This window comes from Zerene cesonia, chromosome Z, assembly GCF_012273895.1.
Source record: "Zerene cesonia ecotype Mississippi chromosome Z, Zerene_cesonia_1.1, whole genome shotgun sequence".
Classification (NCBI taxonomy): Eukaryota; Metazoa; Arthropoda; class Insecta; order Lepidoptera; family Pieridae; genus Zerene; species Zerene cesonia.
In genome coordinates this window covers 8,139,431-8,163,594 of record NC_052122.1, presented here as the reverse complement: position 1 = coordinate 8,163,594, position 24,164 = coordinate 8,139,431, and the positions used below count along the sequence as shown (strand labels likewise).

The 24,164-nt window shown below is 31.8% G+C and overlaps 3 protein-coding genes across 7 annotated transcripts in view; 1 reads left to right on the top strand and 2 right to left on the bottom strand.

Moving 5' to 3' along the window:
* LOC119835492 (bestrophin-4) overlaps nucleotides 1-5,539 on the bottom strand; it is a 28,420-nt gene extending 22,881 nt beyond the window's left edge. Inside the window, exons 1-3 of one of the 4 annotated variants that reach the window (XM_038360354.1) lie at nucleotides 5,339-5,539; nucleotides 5,143-5,233; nucleotides 1,530-1,640 (exon numbers count right to left, since the gene is read on the bottom strand). In XM_038360354.1, coding sequence (XP_038216282.1) covers nucleotides 1,530-1,640; nucleotides 5,143-5,213 — 182 coding nt within the window. In that variant the 5' untranslated portion in view covers nucleotides 5,214-5,233; nucleotides 5,339-5,539. Of the gene's footprint in view, nucleotides 1-1,529; nucleotides 1,641-5,142 lie in introns of all 4 variants that reach the window. The other 3 variants (XM_038360353.1, XM_038360355.1, XM_038360356.1) reach the window with 3 other exon arrangements.
* Nucleotides 5,540-7,550: 2,011 nt separating this feature from the next.
* On the bottom strand, nucleotides 7,551-16,766 carry LOC119835515 (ubiquitin-conjugating enzyme E2-22 kDa). The gene is made up of 3 exons (XM_038360396.1): nucleotides 16,571-16,766; nucleotides 9,850-10,002; nucleotides 7,551-9,775 (listed from the first exon to the last, which is right to left on the bottom strand). The coding sequence occupies exons 1-3, from the start codon at nucleotides 16,631-16,633 to the stop codon at nucleotides 9,392-9,394; spliced, it is 600 nt and encodes a 199-aa protein (XP_038216324.1). The 5' UTR covers nucleotides 16,634-16,766; the 3' UTR covers nucleotides 7,551-9,391.
* A 608-nt stretch (nucleotides 16,767-17,374) lies between these two features.
* LOC119835697 (discoidin domain-containing receptor 2-like) overlaps nucleotides 17,375-24,164 on the top strand; it is a 38,424-nt gene continuing 31,634 nt past the window's right edge. For both annotated transcript variants that reach the window (XM_038360674.1, XM_038360672.1), the window contains exons 1-2: nucleotides 17,375-17,631; nucleotides 21,953-22,060. In XM_038360674.1, the coding sequence (XP_038216602.1) occupies nucleotides 21,994-22,060 (67 nt within the window). In that variant the 5' untranslated portion in view covers nucleotides 17,375-17,631; nucleotides 21,953-21,993. The remainder of the gene's footprint in view (nucleotides 17,632-21,952; nucleotides 22,061-24,164) is intronic.

The window sequence follows — 24,164 nt, the reverse complement described above, 5'->3', positions numbered from 1 at the left end:
TTCACGTCTCTCGTAAATATCCTCAACTTTAATATATATTTTTTCTAATCAAATTTATTCCATTTTGTATAAGAAAAAAAGAAAAAACGAACCAAAAATTTGCGAGTCTTAGAACTCACCTCGCCTTAATCTTATTTCAATTATTCATACTGTTTTTAAAAAGAATTATTTTTTCAACAAAGTATTGACCAGGCTTTTTTATTTACTATGCATATTTACAAATCAGTTAAACTTCCATAAGTGGACCATTAAGGGAGACTTCAAAAAATACAAGTAATATAGTTTATAACTTGCGGAGGTTTATGCGGATTTTTATTCAATGAAGATGTCGATGTCTATAAAATAATCCGATTTTATTGTAAAAGGTTTTACCATTCTTTTATTTATTTATTCTTTATTGCACACTTTCACACTTTCAAAATATAAAAAAGAAACAAAATTTAACAAAAACTAGTATGCAAATGGCGGCCTTATGGCTAAAAGCCATCTCTACCAGGCAACCGTTTATTAGATAGACGGGCTAGCAAAAGATATTTTGTATATTTTTTTAATCGATTAAAAAAATATACAAAATATCTTTAAATATCTTTAACAACTGTGCAAACTTCTAATAAGGTAGGTAGGTACTGAAATATGATAAACAGCATTCATATTTGACGCTTTATAGAAATTCTTCTACCTACATACAAAATTAAATACAGTTGAAAGTTGAAACGATTCTACGAAGTCCATTTCAAAGCTTTTTCGCACAGTGTTAAAGAGTCAATAGAGCATTCTAGAAAAGAGCTTTCATTAAACTTACAGTTAAAATGAGAGCGACGAAAAGGATTGAATCCTTAAAGTATTGCATTTATATTATAGAAAATCTTTGGGATGTTGATGTAGGGGGTACGAAATCGTAATCGTCTTAATTGGACCTGGCCCGATTTCGAAAATTCTTTCACCAATAGAAAGTTGTATCTTCACTGAGACATAGGCTATATTTGGACACAGGCGAACAGTTCGTGTAATATTATTGAATAAAATTAATGTCAGTATAAGCCAATACCCATAGAATATAGTGGCTATGCTTACACGCTTGTTAAATAATCAGTAGGAAAGTAAATTTTATTCGTATATAAACTTAATAGCAAGAGCAAAATTTACATCGATGCAACACGCAATCTCACTGTATCCACATCCAAGCATAGGTTCTGAATCATTAAAGTTTGTTTTCTTAGATAGCACTGAATGGACTTTACCAGCAAATAATTAAAAATAACACAAATGTTTCATTTGAGTTATTTTTAGAATATGGTTTTCTTTTGTATATTAAAAAGTCATAATAGATCAAACATAAAAAGAATAACATATCACATTTCAGAGATCTAGCTGGATGTATCAGAAAATTTATCCGATTGTTATCCATTAGGTTGATTTTTGTGTAGCAACATTTCCACACTCGGAACATCGATCGGTTAAATAAGCAAGAGGTTTTCTAAGCCTTTATGAATTGTATCGTTAATAATTCCAGTAATTGCTAAACTCACCTTTGTTGTTGTTCAGTCATAGCAAATCGATATAATAAATTAATAGTGTAATATAATGTGAGGTATGCTAGTAATTCACGCCACACCAGCTTATATACACTTCCACGCCATCTGCAAGGGAAAAAGAGTTTGATTAACGTCTTTTAGGGACAGGAAGCTTGTAAAGGAGTTTAATAATTTACTAACTGAATCTTAGACATATATAATTATACATGATATAATTGTAAAGGTTATAACATGCATGTACGCTAAGTATTACGTTTAAAAGATGTACTAAATGAGATTTAGGCACTTAAGTTTGCAGAACACACGATCATTTCGAATCGCGATATCTCAGAAATGACTATTCGAAGGTAAAAAGTAAATTGACGATTTTTGGCGATAATTTTAAGATCGAATTTTAATGAGACGTGTTCTTGATAAAACTTACCGTTTTCAAAAATGAACAAGAACCTCAAATTTTGAGCTTTGACCCCCAATAACCTTTGTGTGCTACAAAAGTTATTTACAGACATCGACGGGAAATTTTTAACATACTTTCCAGTGTTATCCAGTGTGTGTGTTATCCAAGGTGTCCAACAAAAATTGGCTCTTCGGCATCCTATGGTATTTAACCACTATTTGCAATAATTTGACTGAATTATAAGATCCAGTCTAGTGAAGAGCTGTTGTACAAAAACAAAACAAGTGAATCGAAAGCGACTTGGTCCCCGCACGGAACCGCGGTCTATTCATTCGGTGCAAAGCTAAACGAACCACGGACCGTGAACATTTTTGTAATAATTACCATTTCTCCTTCATTATCAATTACAAACGCGCTTACTTTCAAGTGTTACGTAAGCGTCGATTATTTTACTATGATAACTGTATTGTTTGAGAAATAACATATATACAGATTCGAATAGTTTAACTCATATTTTTTTCAACCATCATCATTATCACTTGGGTTCATAAATTGTATAAATAACGATAATATGGTGATAAACTAAGAAACTTTCATCTAAACAGGTTATATTAGCAAACACATTAATATATCAAGGCTGGGGTTTTACTTAAATAAATTAAAAACCGAGAAAATATTACATGACGACGTTGTTATTGTAATGCGTTTTCAGAATCTGAAACGTGGGAGTATAATAAATACATTAGTCAAGGTCATTCGAACAACTTTCCGGTACTAAAATAGAAGAAAATGAATTGCATAGATCATGCATAATAATTATTATACGTAATTCGTTCCCAACTTTGTACATATGCATTCAAAATGGAAATTATCAGATTAAAACAGAAAGTTTATTGATGGCGTAGATAATAAATTGCACAGACGCCTAATCGCAAATCACAACAGGGCACAATGTACCAAACGTGGAGCTAACAACGAAACTCGTGTTGTCTTAACTTAGGTAAAAAATTTGAGATTAATTTGTGTTTTATTTGCGTGTCTAATCGCTCAAACAAGATTTCTGATTCCGACACCGATACAAAACAATGACTCAAAGACATTTTTTACAATATGCGCTTGCTTTGTAATTGTACGTAGATAGGTAGTTACTTACTTACTTATTAATGTTCTGCGGAGTCTTTTTATATTTATACGTTATTAAACGTACTTAATATCTGACGTCAGCCTTATGATATTGAACAAAGGCGCTTGATACAAATAAACTAACTCTAAGATTTTCTCACTAAAACCTTTAATTTTACTACTTAAATTTTAAGGTAAAAAATTGCTGTCAAAATTGATTCAGAGTAATATACAATAGTCTTATTAAATAAAACTACTTACTTATACATTTTTCTTTAGGTAGTATCAAAAATCAATTAATGGGCCAAAGAAGCTCAATGGTTTAAATTCTGGTTTTAGATTAGTGTACCAAATATCAAACAAGCTCACAAACAAGCTTTAAATTTTTTTAGCTTTCTACGATCAGAGCTTGCATGACATGTATACGTAATATACGTAGTAGGTGATACGTGGGCCATCGATGAATTGAACCAGGTTAATTCGTATTAAACTCGTGTAATTAATATAGCCACTTACCCCGGCTTCACCCGGGATAAAGTTAGTTCATATGTTCCAGAAATATTTCACCCATTCACGTAGTCGTAGATCGTATTCCACTCATTTTAACAACAGAACTTAAACAAAAATTGTAATTGTGTCTGAGCTATAATAGTTGTATGTCATCGCGAACTTTTTTGTGACTATCACGATTACTGTTTAAATAAAAACATTATTTTATCATAATAGTTTTAGCTGCGCACTAAAATAATCCTTAGTGTTGATCTTCTTTTTAAATGGGTATGTTTTGTCTTTTGTGTTCCCTTTTAAATTCATCTAATAAAGCAGCTTTATTTATAACATTTTAGAGTTTAGACGTTTCGTAGTCTTAAGTTGCCCGTATACGCCAAAAACTTCGTGAAGCAAATAATAATACTTACTTTTTACTGAGAACTGCTATAATTGGTGATATTCTAGTGGCAGCATAGTTTTGTATAGACATTCTACTGTAGCAGACTTTTTCGCGGCGTCATAAATTATAAGATTTCAATTATTATGATTCTTTTAGCATCGTAATATTTTTCAACAGGTTCTTTTATATAATCGTATCGTTTTTGATAGAAAGTTTTTATAAGCTTTCGGCTAGTTTTTTAATCGCCTCATCCGTGTTTTTATTACGCACATTATATGGAAGGCGAATGTTTGATACACATTTGTGATCTCTTTTAAATTGATTGCTGAGTTTACCGTTCAGTTTCATTTGTAAAATAAGCAAAACAAATAGATAGGTAGTCAAACAACTCTACATAGCGGTATCTAGGCAGAATTCTAACACTATTTTATTTATTATTTTATGAAATAGGTAACGCAACATTATTATAGATACGTAGGTAGCTATGTATTTCAATTGGTTTAAAAGTATAACATATGGTATATATGTAAAGCGTTAAATGTTGTATGGTGAAGTGTAAACATAAAATATTAAATACGTAAAGCCACGTATAAATAATAAAATTACCTACTTTGCTGAACACAGTTACATATACTATTGTATTACTCTATTGGAGTGTAAAAAAACGTAATGTTATTTACTAAAGGTTATTTTTCAGGTGTGTCTAATTGATTTAAAAAGGTATTAATCATCTGACTTATGCGTCACAGTTAACTTTCGCCACATTTCGTTGTCAGGGCCAAGCTACAACCAGCATTGAACACTAGTTACTAGCTCACTTTGGACTAATCAAAACCATCACCTCGACGGCGACAATTCCAAGGCCAACTCGGTGTTATTCTCCACAATCGCTAATTTCAGTATTTAAAACACTAAACGATTCAAGTCGGATGCAAATGTTAACCATAGCTATGAGAGTTGGGTGGTGTTAAACGTACTTAACAAAAGTCGTACGTCACAATAGCTGGAGGAGGAGCCATTGTAATAACAATTGTGGCAACAGGCAAACGGCCTGCAATTTAATCACGTACGAATGTACTGTCGACGCTCGGAACAGCTGTTCAGGTTACTGAGAGCCTGCGGCCGTGGACCAGGGTCGATATTGTAAACAGTCAGGTACATCTCATTCCTCTCGCTTATCGGATACACACACAACTTACTTGCACAATATTCGCCAGAAACAACCAAAACTGCTGCCATTTGGGACTTCACCGGCATATGATATAGTCATGTCGAACGCAGTTTAACAAACTATAAAATTAATATTTATTTATACACACACACGTTTTGTTGGCGCGCACACGCGGAAAATTAAATACGTTTTAGAAAGTAATAAAAAGTTTTTCGACTTAGTACCTAAGGAAGGCGAAGAGAAATAATTGTTGAAAAAAATCACTGTTATTTAGTTACATTCTGATTTAATGTTATACACTCTGCCTTCCCCGAATTGTTGTAATAGGTACATAGAGGTGTGGCGCACGATAGCACCGGTTCCAAACGCAGTGGCAACTGTGACTGATGAATGGTAACTCGTCTGGCTGGTATATTGGTCAAACTTCAAGTTGCTCGCTATTTGTTGACGCGCGGCGCGGGCGGCTGCGTAAGCGCAGGCTGTCCCGCAACTACTGTCAACAACCTTATTACAAGAGTGCTTGCGTTCCACTAGATGGCGGCTTTATCAAAATCAAACAAAATCTTTTTTAATAATATTTTCGTGTTATTCGTGAAAAGTATGAATATAAAACAATTTATGTAGTGTATTGGCATATCTAATACTTTTATTCAGGTACACAATGTATGATTTCATTGAATAAATTGCGTACATTGATGATACAATGTAAAAAATACACGAGCACTGTTTACCGAATGATGCCAACTGTTGCAAGGTAATCTCACCTCTTACTGAGTCTTCCATTCGTAAGATATAAATATATTATGTGTCATTTCTTCTATATTTATACATATTATATGGTACGTTTAATTGAACAAAATTCAACACTTAAAAAAATAATCGTAGATACCTACATAATAAGTTCCTATAAATTTTAACTGCATATAACTCAATAACGAATCCGAGCAGTGTAATTTTTAATGAGTACCTATTCGGCTATTCCTCATTGTATATGATCGATGAACTTGTGTTGCGTTTAACGTCCGACCATCAGTTTCTTGTTTGTATAGATCTTGTCTTCCAGAAATCTTACAAGAAAACGTCTAGTCGTCAAATCACGTGTTCGTGGTAATTCTCTTCAAAATGATTCGCAACCCAGTCAGCATCAAATTATGTTCCAATATAATATTCGCCAAGCCGAACCTCACCAACCTTTGAAGAGTGGGTTTTGAAGGTTACTGTGAAATGGGTGGAAAGCGCTTTCACACTTATTTTTGTGAGAAAGATTTGTCATCTGCGCATTCTTGTAACTTATATATAGCATAGTGATTTGGCACCAGTAACTGAATAAATAAATAACGATATGGCCGCCACAGACCACCAAAGTTTACCTGTGCTTATTAAACTCAAGGTGTGGCCGAAAAAACCATTTTCTGTGGACTCCCTCGATTCAAGACTAATTCATATATTTCTATTATATATATGCAAATTTAAACATAGGAAAAAAATAATTACTTAGCTCAATACTCACCTTTGTTCAAAATAAACTAGCTATGCATGCGTTCCTTTAAATCATAGCTTTAAAAATTACTTTTCGAGTCGTGCCATTAAAAAGAGACGCAATTTTTTTAATTATCGAAAATGACAAATATACCAAAAATTTAGGTAGTTGTACGCAATACAAAACGTATTTTTCTAACGTATTTTCCGCTACAACGACATCTACGAGCAGGTACCACCTATACATTACGTCCCCGACCTGTACTTTTATATTTTTATTACTACGTTTTATTGTTATATTGTGTTTTATACATCCTTTGGTGAACAATACTTTATATACGATTATTTCATTAAGATAAAGGAAACCTGGCAAAATAACCAATGCTAGCTACGATAGTTTTTATCAAAATAAATACTTGAAATTTCTGTTTCATGCTATAGATTACAATATTTAATTACTTACATTACCACGGCATATGATAGTAAGAGATAGAATAAGGATTTATGTAGTTCTAGCTGCGCCCCGCGGTTTCACCCGCATAAGTCCGTATCCCGTAGGAATATCGGGATAAAAAGTTGTCAGCTGGAGCAGCTGTCTACGTACCAAATTTCATTGCAATCGGTTCAGTAGTTTTTGCGTGAAAGAGCAACAAACACACACACATCCTTACAAACTTTCGCATTTATAATATTAGTAGGAAGTAGGACTAGAAGGATAGGACATCATTATCCTACTAAATATAAAACGCAATCTCCACTAAACGGATTGTGCTGATAGTCGACAGAGATGTAGCATATGTCCTAGAATATCACATACGCTGTAGAATTTCTTGCTTTTACGCGAATGTTTGTCCGAGGGTAAAACCGTCCGGCACAACTCGTTAATCAATATTTCTGTTCTATAATGTAGGCTTCCATTTTGAACGCAAGGGTAAGTTCAATAAATAACAAACGGTAACTTGTTTAACAGGCAAATCGATAGGACACCTGTACCATTTATTGCGATACTTCAATAATTATTATAATAATTGGTAATCCATAACTATTGCAGCAGAGACAGGAAAATATCTCGATTGAATGTATTTAAATTTAAAGTACCTTATGTTAAATCACATTTCTTATTGCTTATTTCATATTGTTGATACAAATTAATCACATTACAAGGCATTTTTTATCTGGTTCGGAAACTAACACTAGTCGTATCTAAAAGAAGGAATGATATTCAGAGAAAGCAATAAATTTAATCCGTGAACCCTATATATTGATATAATTATAAACAAACAAATATATAATAATAACCTCCTGGCAATGCACAAAAATAGTGACAGTATTTTAAATGTACCTCATAAAATTACAAATGAAATGTATTAAATTATGAAAGCATAAATAATTACAATGTAAAAAAAAAACATTATAATAATAATATAAAAAAATAAAATGCAACAATTCAAGGGTACCTTACAGTCTCGATGCCGCTGCAAAGACTTACATACATAAGTAATATGTAATGGAAAAAATAACATCTTTAATTACATACATATATTTATATGCACCGTACACTTTGTATAGGGGAAATGCGCGGATACAGAAGGGACGAAAGTAGAAAATAATTAAACACAATAGATTTACAAGAGTAGGTACGGTTATACCGCAGGTGTTCGTCGAACGTTGGAAACATCAAGTTACATACAAAATGTTTACACTCGACATCTTCGTGCGTCGCGCATTTGATATACCTTCATAAAACCCCTAGTACTATTGTACTACGAAGATATGTCAAAAACGTGAATATGCAATAATATAAAAAGATGGGACGGAACGACATTTATATTTTTAGGTTCATCTGCTAATATCAAATACAAACATGTCGTTTCTGGTTCTCAAGTTTGGATTCGTACGGGATCCCTCTTTAGCTCCCAAGGGGATATTAAAGAGTTCTGAGTTCCAGATTATCGATACACTTTTCATAACCATTACCGTCCATTTTAATTATGATGCAGTCTGTGCCTATGCAGCGACGAACCAATGATATCGTCCACCAATGAAGTTGCGTCATTAGCTTTTTTCAAATTTACACACGGCTCCCAACTATCGATACAGTTAGCCGTTGTAATAAAAATGTAAATAACTCACCGCAAGAACCTAATAAGATACTTTTCATGTTGGAATTGTGAAAAATAAAAATAAAAACCTTACAGTTGTAATTAAAATTACGACGAATACTTAAAATACTTTCCCGAATTTATTACGTTCATTTTAATGGTGAGACCGCTATACGAATACTACTAAGTCGAATGGGACCCCTTGGTGTATATTGCAGAAGTGTCTGTTTCGTGAAAACTCGTTTACTGTAACCTAATTATTGTTTTCTATTAATTATTCATTTCTTATCTAGCAACGAAGTACAATGTTAAAAAAATAACAAAATACGAAAATATTATGTAAGCTGATTTTGAATTAACCATGAAAAAAAAAAAATTAAACACAAAATATAATCAATCAATTGATTTTATCTGAGATTTGTCTCTCAAATATTAAATTAATTGCATGCATCTCATCGTATATATTTGCGAACAGAAAAAGTTCTTACACAACCATTTTTACGAACCAACTGAAATGTAGGTATTATGCTTGGTTTAAGTGTCACGACACGTTCTATGTGTATGGTGAGTGTTTTCATATTAATATAGTTCGCATAATTCACACAACTCAGAAAAACGTACAACTATAATTTTAATTTCTAGTCAGCTATCACCAAAACTCATGTTGTATAGTGTGAATATAACTAACGTTTGACACTAACTAAAAAGCTGTTCAGTGGCTCTTTCGATTTCCCAATCGTACGTGGAAAGAGCTACTCTCGCTTGGTGTTCTTCGACGCCCATTTCTAACAGAAGTTGCACTTTCTGGTTGAACTCCCAGATGGTGACCGGACCACTTGCGTACACGTTGGTCCAGTGTCTGGCCGTTAACGAGAACAGCTGTGGGCTTTCCTTAAATTGCTTAGCTACAACTGCATCCTGGGGGTCATTCGGCTCGGCCGCTGCAAGCAACGCTTGTATGGACAGAAGTACTGTTCTAAGAGTGAGGGCCGCGGCCCATTGGTCCTTGAGAATATCTAAGCAAATAGCACCGGTTACTGATGATACATTCGGGTGCCAAATTTTAGTTATGAAACGTATCTGAAGAAGAAGAACATACGATTATTTCGATAATTTCAAGAGTTAAATTGACAAATTGAACGGATATCAATTACCTTTGGTGGGTTAAATGGATATGTTTCGGGTACTTTAATTTCAAGTTTAAACACTCCGCCTTCGTAAGGAGTGTCTGGTGGACCAGAAATTTCACCGAGAAGCTCTGTCCAACTTTCATTAACCAATTCGAGTTTTAACGTGCCCTCTTCCACCTATAAAAATAAATACACATTTATATAAACAAATCAAAATCAAATACATATTGGATGCAGAGTAGCAAAAAAAAGTCATTAAATATTATTACCTTCGTATTGACATGGAAATAAATACGCCTTTTTTGCGAATTAATGATGAAAAGGCATGATTTGGTTTGGAAAATAAATTCTCGTCATTGATAAATGTCCATGTTACGGATGAATTAATTGCTTCATATGTGAGCCATAAATTATCGCAAAATTTAGAACAACGAAATACAAACCATTAAACCTTTTTAATTAGGTTTAACGAGATATACATTACCATATGTACAAATAGACAAAAGGGATTTCATTAGGGAATTTCTAGAATGTATGCACTTCACTTAAGAATACTCAACTATGCTTCTATTGAGTATCCATATTTCAATACTACACGGAAATGAGCTCCATTTTACATGTCTATTGTGTACCTATCTATTTATCATCTGACATACTAAAGGAATCTAGATGAATTTTCGGAAATGGAACGGATACTTTGTTCGTGAAAAATAAATGGTAGGAATTTTCTATAAGGCGGGCGGCGCCGCACGCTCTGTGAGGACTCGCCTATGGACGACAAATTATACTGAAATTTAATTTAAGTATGGTCTTTAATAATGGCCAGCTACGGAGCATTTTATTTGAGATGAGGACAAATATAAACGAAAATATACTCATGAGTATCATCTATCAGTACATTAAGCATAGGAATATAGAAAACAAAGATGGCACAGAAAACTCCTATTGAGCGGTAATATCCAACCACTTAACAGCGTATTGAACTTTAACATGGGTTTATTGAAGAAACAATACAACTTCCCATATTAAATCAATATATCTATTATTGGTGGCAATGATCAACATACTGCTTGTTAAGAGTATAGTCTAAGGTACGATAGAAATATATCCCAATTTTAAGAAACTTCTCAAAAAATTACACAACACCATGAAAATTGTAAACTCTCGCAAAAAGCAAAATGTTGCAACTGGCAAGGTTATTTTATAAAGTTACTAGCTGCACCCGGCATACGCTGTTCTGCCTTGCTCTTATCATTTAGGGGTATGAAAAATAGATGTTGGCCGATTCTCATAGATACCGGATAAGCACAAAAAATTTCATCAAAATCGGTCAAACCGTTTCGGAAGAGTATGGCAACGAAAACTGTGACACGATAATTTTATATATTAGATTGAACGATTACAGATGAGTATATAATACAATTCAATAGACGAACGACCATTTATTTTTGTTTATACAAAAATTAAAAACCTAATTTAGGTATAAACAAAAATAATTCAAAGTTTACTACCACTTGATTTTCGTTTTCAAATAATAATAAATTTGAGAATATGCTTCCTTTATTTTACAAGTTAAAAAAAAAACTAAAACTAAAGTATATTAATTACGTCACAATTGACATCTATGCTTTATATAAACTATTCGTCATAATATTATCAGCCAGACTATGTACAATTATATTTCTACACTTGCCAACTGTGGACATAAATGTTGCAATTCTGTGTTTCTGTATGGCATTTAACTCTCAAGTTTTGTATACATATCGAAAACGCAACAGAATTAATATAGTCACATCAGATATGAAAAGATGTTATTAGATTCTACTCAAATGCCATCAAGTGCTTTTTTCGTATGATTAATCATAGCTGACATGTATATAGAGACTGACAAAAGGTCTTGAATAAATGAATTTTGACGGAGTTGGATGCCCTACGCAATATTATGGCAACCATGTTGACGACACAGAGTGCACGTCGTTGTCGATCTATATTAGCGTCACCCTTTCTTTTAGACGTGACAATGTGACAAAGATATTTGAAGCTATCCACTATTTAATGGGCTGGCTATTAATGTACTATTGGAAAGTTTTCTAGCCTCTTTCCCGATCCGAATATTAACATTTTAGTCTTCTTAACATTGTTCTGTAGGCTATATGCAAGTCAGTGCTCGTGCAGGCGAGTGCTTTAACAAAAACCACCAAGCTTTGGCAGCCCTTTAAATGAAGTGCCGAGCAGGACCATATCATCTGTATAACTCAAATTATCTGCCGTCTAATTTAAGTGAAACATCAGTCATACTCAGCTCAACAATCAAATCATTAATATAAGAGTTAAATAGATCGTGAGAGGTCAACCCGCCCTTTATATTCGGACGGAGTATTGACCATCACTGTTGATCTGATTACTATACCAATGTGTCAACGTCAGAAGAAACAATACTGTTGCAAACTTTCTTCTCTTCGTGGTTCAAGGTCTACTCTGATAATTACCTATTATAGTTAACAAATTTTTCAAAGTATCGGTACTCCTAAATCAGGTCTACATCTGAATGGAGCATCGTCAGTAATAATATGGAAGTCGATTTGGAATGCGATATTTATTCAAGTATCCTGGCCACAACTACTGCCAGTGATTGCCGCGCTCTAAACACTACCGGTTTTTTTTAAGACCAGGAACAACTATAGTTTTTAATCACACAAATCTTTAGGGAAACAACAATGTTTAAGGCAGAAAGTATAAAATTGAGCCAGAACCGGGTAGATATTATTAACGGCGAAGAATACGAAAGCTGCGAGGCAGGCCATCAAACCTGTTCCTTGATGAAGTATAATTAATAAAACGAATTTCAGAATACGCTAAGTGCTTAAATAATAGTAATTTAAGTAATATAAAGAACCAGAATTGTGTAAGCCAGCGAAATAATCAGTCCATACGTCTTTTTAATATTGATATAATAGTGGTGCCAGCATCAGTAGATACCGGCTCTGTACTGACACTTGCTCTGGATTACGTACCGTCCGTTAACACGAGTCTAATAACCATTGCTTGTGGTGTCTAATCTTTATGCGTTATTATATACAAGGAAAACTAACGAATCATTCAAGTACAAGTCAGACTCGCGACACTAAGAGTTACGTACTTTGTTAAAATAAGCTGAAGAGCAACTGAGAAAAAAAAGGGGCACCAATTAAATTATGACCGTTGCTTAACATCGATTTTTTTATATTTGTTGTTAGAGTATAACTATAAGTATCACGGTTCATGAGATAGACCCTGGTGTCAGGCGGACGGACTAATGGTCTGGTCTCGAACCCTCGATGTTTCAATATAAGTCCGAGGCCTTAACCAGTATCCTATTTATGATTTATATCTGATATTTCATTCTCAGAAGTATTTTTGTGCGAAGGTGGCCACTCAACTTTATATAATATGTTACGTTGTTTGTCGGATAAATTAGACGCTTGGTAACTATATGATGCGTTTGATATTACTGTCGTGTACTGATTATATAGATCCAATGCCACTGGCATCATTTTCCATCCAGTGGTATCCACTACTGGACTGGATTGAAACAAGTTTCTGTCACTGTGAATTTCCAAAATGCAACGTATGCTAAGACACTCTGTCTGTTAACACTCACCAAGATAGGTGATGAATGGCCGTATTTATCCTTTTCAAGATAGTTTCGGTCATTCACCGGTGACTGTTATCATCGACCACGACGACTTAGTTGTTTGTTAACAATGTTCATTAAGATGATTGTGAATTCTGGCCCAGTTATTATAATAAACAAATTATTACAATAAATAGAATCAAATATGGAATGGGCAGTTATATAACTGCCCAAAGGGCAGTTCACATAATTTGCGGTTTTACCGGAACTCAAAGCTATCAAAAATAATGAAATAAACTTATTTTTATTCAATACGACTATCACACTAATATGGTAAATGTGCAAATTTGTTTGGAAATTTGTCCGTCAATCATGATGAAACTACTGAAAGGATGTTGATGAAATTTGGCATACAGACAGGGTATGAGCTGACTTGGGTGTTAGCATACTTTTTATGCCGATTAATATCTGTCATTTTTATATCAAGGCAAGCTCCCTTGGGATAAAACAGGAATGTTGATATCCCGGCGGAGCCGGTGCGGGTATCTAGCAATTCATAAAAATATATTACTTGCAATGGCTAAATTTGGTTTAGGCTATGTTAGAAACAAATTCTACCTATTTTACTTCAAGTTAGGGCAGAGGGCTAAGGTAGATTTAAAATCATCATTTGTCATTAATTCTTTTGCTTTATACATTACTTTTGATTAACATACTAATAGTAATATACTAATTAATATACGACAAGTAGAGGCACTTGATGCCTAACTGTACTATAAAATATTTACTTACAAAACACCTATCAGGTTTAAGTAAAAGCAAAAACTGGCCATAACCACCTACAATATAGGAATTAATTTCCCATTAATTTAAATTAAAAAATATTAATATTATAATAAAATAAAATAGTTTATGTCACTATCTATATTAAATTACAGTGTTAATCACTAGAAACTAAACATACTTGATGAATTATTGTGAAATTTGCCCACAAAAATGACTTAGGGATAAAATACCCCCTAAATAATTTAGTTGATTTGGTAGAAAAACGTATGATGTGATGGGTCAAGACTACAAGTACCCTTTAAAATTGTACCATTAAAACATAAACAATATAATAATATTAACCACATGAGAGCTTTAAAACAACAAAAGGGATAAAATCTGTTTAATAATGGCATACTTGTGGGAGTGTAGCATTTATGATACAAGGGTAATTTTAAATATTTTCCAATAAATCTAAAACGGACATTAGACAGCGATATTAAATTTGTGTTATTAATTTCCCTGCGGCATTAGGCTTCATTCTTATAAATGCTAACAATGTTATTATTTTCATTTATAGGAAAACCATTATTGACGATTTTGAAGACTACATGAATGATCAGTAATATTTTAAGTTAAGAATAAACGGTAACAAAGTCAGTATAAGATTTATTCTGTAGTAAGAATGCAATGAATTTCATAACATAAATTGGAAACTTATTCTCTTTCTTTTGATTTAAATATTTGACTACTTATCCTTCTTCTTCTAAAATTTAAAGAATCATTAAAAATATAGCAAATAATATTAATAAAACATTGTGTGAAATGTAATTCAACATAACAACAACTATGGTTTGTAAGCTAAAAAAATAAAAAAAAATGAGTGTAGTGAGAGAATTTTAATCTGCACTAATATTATTAAGAGGAAGAATTTGTATTTTTGTTTGTTTGTTTGTTTTTAATGGATAAACTCAAAAACTACAGGACCAATTTTAAAAATTCTTTTACCATTCGAAAGCTGCAACTTTGCAGTGTGACATAGGCTTTAAACGGGCGAAGCCATGGCAAACTGCTAATATGCCATATCTATACCACAAACCACAAGAAATAGAAGTAAAACTAAAAAACACTAACAAATGAATGCATACTTTTTGATCAATAGTACTAAAACAATTTCTGTGTAATGTTAAACTTCTGCAAATGCTCAACGCTCTAATCGCTGCAATGCATCCAGGGAGTGTGCACTTTAGTGCATTTGCTTGGCTAATAGTTATGTAAATATATTTGTTGTTTTTTTAATATTTTTTGTATGTTATATATAATTTTCAAAAACAGTTGTGTTTTTTATTTGTTTATTTGAAAAGTTCTTAAAATGTATAAAAGGTACTTTAGAATCTACTGATGTTTTTAATAAAGATCAAACAACATAAATAGATCACCTAACATCATAAATCAATATCTATAAAAATGTATTGCTATTTATTAGTATTGCTAAAACTCAGGAATGGTGGAGCCAATTTTAATAATTTTAGTTTTGAGGTGTTCATAATAGTCCAGAGAAGGTTACAAAGGTTAGAAAGATAAGGAAAATGTATTTAAAAAAAATTAAATGATTTGTCCTGCGATGTTCACTTGGACAGACAGTGCAATATAAATCCTACATGAATAAATGTCATTTAATAATGTTTCAGTTAATAATGTTCATTTTATAATCATTTCACAGGTTCATAAAAGATCAATAACAATGTATTTTTAATAAATCAGTAATAATTGTGACAAGAATAGAAATTTTTTATGAGTTTAATGAAAAAATAATGATAAGATTTTATTTATGAATGAACCAAAGAAGAAAGCATGACTCTTGCAAAATATAAATCTCTCAAGAGAAGTAAGTATATTTTGGGAACAAAGCAACACATAAATATCCATGAATTTTTTTTTTTGACATTTTCTCAAGGTTTATGAATAATAAATAAAAAAGAACTATAGCAATAACTTAGCGATCCATGTTTTAATTTTTGAGAATTTTGCACAATTCCCCAATAATACGAGTCATGATGACGAGATAATTTAAATGATGTAAATTAACTTTTTAAGTTATTACATAAGTTATGCGTTATTTGGGAACTTACAAAACAAAAAGAAATTGCAGAATAAAGAACATGCTGAATCATCTACTAAGCAAATAACAAATTTACGTGACATAAAATGTACAAACAAAAGTAAAAACAAGAAAGAACATTCAACAATTTATACGCAGGTACTTTTATAATCATATTTAGATCGTATGACATTGTTAGTATAAAATGCAAGTTATCTCTTAACAAGTTATGAATACATGAAAATAATAAGAAATACAAAACTTACCTCTTCACTTTTCACGACCTCCTTGATTTCTCTTTTAATACGTTTCGCGGCTATATTTGCCATAATTTATAATAATTTAAACAATACAGATGAAAAACAAGGAGCCAGACTTAATTGCAATTTTTTTCGTTAAGTGAAACCTATCACGAAGTCACAGACTTAAAAACCAAAATACCTAAATGTTTCCAAGATTCAAGAGAAGAAAAGGAAATGTCAAATTAGTATTGCTATCTTAGAAATCTCCATTAATTAATTAAATTTAATCGGCTTTTTAAAGCGGCTGATAATAAACCCGTCTAAACATGAAACTTTAAATATTATATTGTTAGTTTAATTTTTTTTTTAATGTATGGATATGACTGTATAAAAATAGTTTTGACGTTAGTTTAAATTTTAAATAATATGAACGGAATTTTAATGAAAAATGTCTATATTATCCTTTCATAACTTTAAAATATTAATGAGTAAGGAAAAATAAATTGAGAATTGCAAAATAAATGAATATTGAAAATGTTTAATCGGACGAAGTAAGACAAAGGAATTTGATTTTTCAATTCTATCAAATTTGAAATGTTTTGTGCACTTGACCAAATTTTATAGATTTTTAGGGGATTCATTTAATTATATTTTTTGAAATTTTAAGGTCAATCATAACTTGATACCTGAATAAAAAGTATAAATCTATAATACCATTCATTCTTTGATACATAGACAATGTTTTCAATCCAATGAACATTTGCAGCTCACCGTTCATTGCTTCATTCGTTCTTTAATATTAGCTCACTTCAGACTGAACTATGCAACTTTATTCGGAGCTTTGTGCTATGGTCGATTAGTTAAAGCTCCTCCAAAATTTTGTTTGGCACTTGTCCTAAATTATTCCATTTATTGTAAATAAACATACACCTGAAATGGTATTATTTGAACGGTAAAAAGTGATACACGTCGCTTAGTGCTATAATAATTTTGGAATGGGCTGTGATCTTAAAAGTGCGAGGACAAAGTTATGCTAATTTACTCCCCATGTTACCGGGTTTCACCTATGTACCTGGCGTTAGAAGGTGAGTTGTATGGTGAATGCTTGTTATGTTAAAGATGTAAATATCAGCGGTTCGTGGAAATAAAATGAATTTTTTTATTTATTTAGTTGTAACATTTCTGGCCTTTGTTACTTATAGCACTTGCCTAAACGTAAATAAATTATAAAGAGAAAGCAATCAACGGCCCTCTGTTCCCTTTTCTTATTCCCAGTACGAACGCTGATGGATATACTGCATTTATTTACAGCTTCGTTTGTTTAGAATACGCAAGATAAATATTTTAAACTTTAATTTTATTTATAAAATGTATTTTCTTTTTACAATATTAGACGATTTGTTAGCAATGAAGCTTTTTAAAAACACTTTAAACAAGCATTAATGTTATACATATAATATTAGATATATGTACATAATATTAACATTAATAAATATATTTATGTAATTGCATCTTTGTTAGCATATTATAATAAGATAATATATAGTTTTTATAAGCAGATAATTAATTAATATAGTTATTTTAATTTGTTGTACAAATATTATATATAAAGAAATAGTCTACAACAAGAATTAAAATTATTTTACACTTTGTACTTCATAGAAAATGACATTGGTAGGGCAGAATCTGATATATTACAAAAATGAAAACATAAAATTTACAATAAAGTATAAATATCATTTAAGAAAAAAATATTGTTTATCAAAATACCAATGAAATCACTTGGAATCAATGATAAGTTGGATATGATGATACTTAAACATCTCGCTAAGAATCCTTATATATTACGCTGTATGTTTCTCAAATACAAATACAGTAAAAATAAAAAAAACAAAAATAAATAAAAGTTTATTGAACTAATTTATAAAACAATCCACTGCTGCAACAATTTCTTTGGACCCATTCTGATTAGTCATTGATGTAATGTAGCTGGCAATGACTTCAATGGAAGATATTTAATTTAATCTTTGCTGTCTATATGTAAGTATGTTAATTTATTGTATCTGATTTCTTGTCACATCAATCTATTCTTTCTATTGTATAAGTGGTATTAATTATATATTCTAGCTCTATCTGATTCAATTTTATTAGTGTGGACTTCCCTTTGTGTTCGACAAAACAGATATTTCATTCAGCACTTAGGACCTTATTATATATTTCTGCCAAACCTATCTTGATTTTATGATAGGGTTATGATTGATCTGTAATATGGATTTTAATTTGCGTTCCTATATTGATAACAATTTATAATTATTATAACAATATAAATTATAACATTTGCTTATCTTTTATGAAAATATCCAGTTAAAATTACTCATTACTTAAAAATTTCAAATCAAATAATTTATTAAATCAAACACTTACCTAATAGTACTAACCTTATAGTACATCACTGTAGCAGTACAAATAAGTAACAAACAATTAAGGTTCAAGACCGATACCTTTGCTAGTTTACAGAGTAAATTTACATTAAATGTATGGATAAAATGAGTATATGCAAATAATTCATGCAATAAATAAATTTTATTAATTTCTGTTTCATCCTAAAAAGTCTAAAAAACCACAAGGAGCTGGATTGATAACACATCTATTGCTTTATTGATCCTAAATTGAAATTATGATAGTTTCTTAGTAAAGTGTACCACAAATACCCACAGATAATGGGATAGTAGGGAGGGGTAGTAGCCTTATTGGATTCTTATACTTATAGATATTTTTTACTTTTATATCTAGTTTTTTATTGTGAATTGTGCAATCGGACATGATTGCTCAAATGTTTAAATGAATACTGTATATACATAACATGTTATGACCATGGAGTAAAATATCACTAGTATAGAAGAAAATCTAATATGGGGGTAGGATAAACAATTTATGTATATGTACATATATTACACAAAATCCGCTATATGGAATTGATATAGTGTGAAACTGGAAATGTTTGAAACTTAGTTTGTCAAATGTGATAGGACTTATGGGAAAACAGTCCACTAAGTAAAGATAAATTATCCACCTTATGAATTAGAATATTTTATATGTCTCTACTTAATTTTATTGTAACTGTTGTGATTGAACATTGGTATTTGTTTAGGTCACTTACCACCGGACTAATCTAATTACAATGGTCATACTTATAACTATAATAATATGTCTAAATAATAGGTACAAGTTTTAGTCATGAAATAATCCAAGATGGCGTTCTGAATTTTTATTTATTCTGGATAACGACCAAGGAAATCAATTTAATTTATGTTTCTAGCAGTATATACGAAGAACATAATTAAAACTATCCCAACATTCATTCATTGAAACAGACTTCTTCTAACATAGCTTAACATTTACCTATTTACCAAATACAATTGACATTTGTTTTAACGTAGCCCGCGACATCTTCTCAATCAGGAATTCGAATCGGAATTTGCAATCGATAAAACGCATTTTGCCCGCATTACCGTGTAAATAATTACCGGAATAAAAATTAGCCAATATGTCGCCTAACCTCCAAGTTCCAGCGAAAGTTCCATTTAAAATCGATTTAAGTGTTCCAAAGACTTTGCCCAACATAAACCTTTTGTAGTTGGTATCGAGCAAATAATTAAAAGTATTTGGAACAAGCAGTCCGGCCAGCGTCACCTATTATTGTAGTATACTACTTACGTTGCATGTTAGCATCCTCTGAGCTTAGTTGCAGATGGAATTACAGGATAGGAATATTGGAATGGCTTTATATCACGCTGGAAGACTTAAGTAATGCCAAATATTTATAATTATTTCAACATTTCTCAGTTATCAGTGTATCGTGGGGAGGCTTCCAAAATGTACTTCAGTGATAAATGTTTTAAGTCTCCTTATAATCTCTATTCGCTTCAGAACCTATTTTTGTCTGGTGTCTGAGAAATCTTTTATTTTCGGCTCCTTCATAAGAATGGCACTACTATGCCAATTAGATCTTGACTCTGGGCTACACATTTTTTTAAAACATCTATTCTATCCATTGTTGGATACCCATTGTCATTCGTTCTTTTGTTTACTTCCCTTACGAGGTTGTCTTACGTCTTTACAAACGTTGCAACAAGGGTCTACAGCTTTGTGTTTATTCTATTTTCGTTATGGCATTAAAAAGGAGCATTGCAATAAATACCCAATTTAAATAACTTGATATCAGAGCGTATAAGAGAGCGCCATTGTAATAAGGAATAAGTGCATGAGGATTTGAAAGGCTTTGTTGTGAAACCATAAATAAACTACAAGTGCAGTAAATGATTCCTGTGTACACTTCGCCGCTGCCTACATGCATCCTTCCCTTGGTTGTGTAAGCAAACATATAACTCTGATGAGACCCGCTATGAAGCCTGACTGTAGTGTTAACAAAACGATAGTGCACACTCTTTATCTGGCACGTAAACGTCGTTCCAAGGAACTGAGAACTTGCATCTTTAAGCTAATTGGGTAGCGGTATGTTCGCTCGCATATTTTGAAAGAAATATACTTCTTTAGTTGTAGAAAGAGAGATATAAAGTATAAATTTTAATTATTTGCTGTATATATGTATACATAATGTGCTCACTTATGTATTTAACGTTTAAATAAATAAAAAAATAGTTTACATTTAAATTAAATAAAGTCTTGTTAAATTAATTCTTTTGTCTTAAAATAAATAAAGTGTTTTTGGGTTTATCTAAATTTGCTCTTCCCTAATGTTTTACATAATTTTCGTAAAGTGTATTTAAGCCATGTACATATTCTCGGTCATTCTACCTCCAGTGATCTCTACTGATACCGGAAAAAGGGCGACAGGTCTTGTACGTTCCAAAAATTTTTTATGTTTGAAAACACGAGATTTGTAGACTTTGAAGAGACTTTAATAAACTTTACTTGGAACTCGTATCATATTCGGCTAATATTCTCGGTAATTTCTCTTATTTACGAATTGTGTACCAAAATAAATTAAAGGAAATAGAAAATGTGATTGACTTATTCGTTTTATATTATTGCGGTCTATAACGATGTCCGACTTTCAGTTTCGATAAAGTCGTTATTAACATTTATTGTAAAATGTTTTCGTCACCACGTAAATCTTGGTCTCCGGACAAAATAATATACTATCGTTTCATAGTAACCGAACGAACGGTATAAAAGATAACATACAATGAATGGCACACAAAGTGTTTAAGTATCAGCTACATTTAATTCCGAACAAAATTAGGAAAAAACTGATATGACCCGCGATAGAAAGAACTGGAGCAATATTCTTTTGTTTTAACCTTTATTTAATTAGCCTAACATTTAAAATTTTTCATTTCATAGATAGATATGTATTTTGTTACATACAAGTTTGTTTTTCAGATTCGAAGTATCAGTAGAGATGGTGAAGTGAGCGCCGCGAGATGGTTCCATGTGTGGTAGCCTTGCTGCTTCTAGTTCGGGCATGCCGCGTGCACGCTCTCGACATTTGTGAGTATTTATCTATTCTTTGCAACTGTTTATTGTTTATTAGCTATGCCTCGGTTTACCTACGCCGAACATGGTGTTATACAGCATCTCTTAATGATTTGACTGTTCAGCGCTATATTTTTTGTTTTTGTTGACTTATGTATTTTTTGTTTATTTTAAACACAAAGCAGCAAAATAATAAGTGGGACCTCTTTGTCTGCTGATTAATTTTTATATTTTAATTTTAAAGAGAAAGTCTCTTTTGGAATTGTATTTCACAATCTGTTTTTTTAAGCCACACTATATGTCGATAAAGTACTTTTTTATCGATTTCTGTGGAAGTGCAAGGAATCTGTGGAAATCTGCATATCCAATATATAAAATCCGCAAAACATTCGATGCATCCATGGTATTTTTATTGAAATGTAGACCACCACATTATTCTGTTTTATTTATATCGTTATAGCCGCATTATTCTATGAAGGAACTCATTAAAATTGAATTTTACTTCGTCATAGCAGTTACTTAACATATTCAAGAAGAGATATACCGTATGTTCGAAACTCTCAAATTTATATTAATGCCATATTTAAAATAAGGATAAATAAGAATATAGCGGAGGGAAAAAAGGAAAGACTTGGAAAAAGTAAGCAAAAGGATATTGCCTCACAGCTTCCTCACTCACTGTCCGAAACGAAGTTGCATTCTCATGCTACTGTTTCGAGACAATCTTCTATCGGTATGAGTTGGCCCAATTCGTAACGAAACGTGCTCTACTCCTATAGTAAAATTTTGCTTTAATTATTTTTTATGAAAGTTGCTTTATCTACTTTTACACTTAAACTGTATGACGTATGTATTATTTGATGGCATAGATGGATATAGGTATCATACATACTTTCTTATGGTTTTATTTAACAATAGAATGCAAACCTTTATTTATTTATAGATGAATTGAGTATGAGGTAATAGAATATGCTTATTAGAAATTTTAGCAGAAGTGTTGGGAAACTTTTAATACTTTCATTAAGTACTTCGTTCTTGTTTGCTACCAATTTCAAATATATTTGTATTTATGCTGAATTAAAAAATGCCTTTGGTCACTGTCCAGACATGATTCAGACGGTTTTTTCTTGTTCTATTGAAACAACTCAACAACTGTAATTCAACTCAAATTCATTTATAACCTTGAGCTATTTGATCACATTAATTGTTTTTAGTCATTACATATAGCAAAATTCGTTTGACTAATTTTTATAACCTGCGATGGTTGTTTTGTAAAAGAAAGTTGAACACTCTGAGGTAGTTTTTATGAGTTATCTAATTATATCATTGGTTCAATGATAATGTTAAATATCCCTTGCCCATTAACCCAATATGATTGTGCAACTAACTAAATAAGATACCGTCCATATACGTTATTAAGTTATTTTCAAAAAGAAACAAATAGAAGCTTCATACCAAAAAAACTATTTTGAACGCGCGACTGATTAAATGCAATTAGCAATAGATTTGTTGTGTGTGAACTCGGAATAAAATAACGCATCAACAGAATTCAGCTCGCTTATTTGCTTTGATTATTATCTGTTCCTTTTTGTAAATAGAGGGTTAAATAGTCGGTTAAATGAAATAGACGATTATATTGCTTAAAAGATCATAGCTAATGTCGTCGCTTTCCCTAGTGGGCGGCTGTTCTTAGCAGTTTGCAACTGTCTAAATACACACACATCCCTACTAATATTCTAAATGCGAAAGTAACTTTATATCTGTCTGTCTGTTATGCTTTCACGCCTAAACCACTAAACCGATTTTGATGAAATTTGGTATGAAGATAGAACTGTACTTGGGAAAGGACATAGCGAAAAAGATACTAAATATACCACTACAATACTTTATTATATTACCATGTCGCGCGAACCGAATTCCACGCGAAAGGAGCCGCGGGCGAAAAGCTAGTATATGTATAAATGTGTGTATCAGATTTCTAAATCGTATATAACTTGTATTTATCACATTTCTCCTAACATAGAACATTCGATTCGAAATGATCATAGTCCAGTCATTTTAGGGGGTTCACCTAGGAAACGTGGCCTACCTAGCTGTAAATTCGTATATACTTGTATGT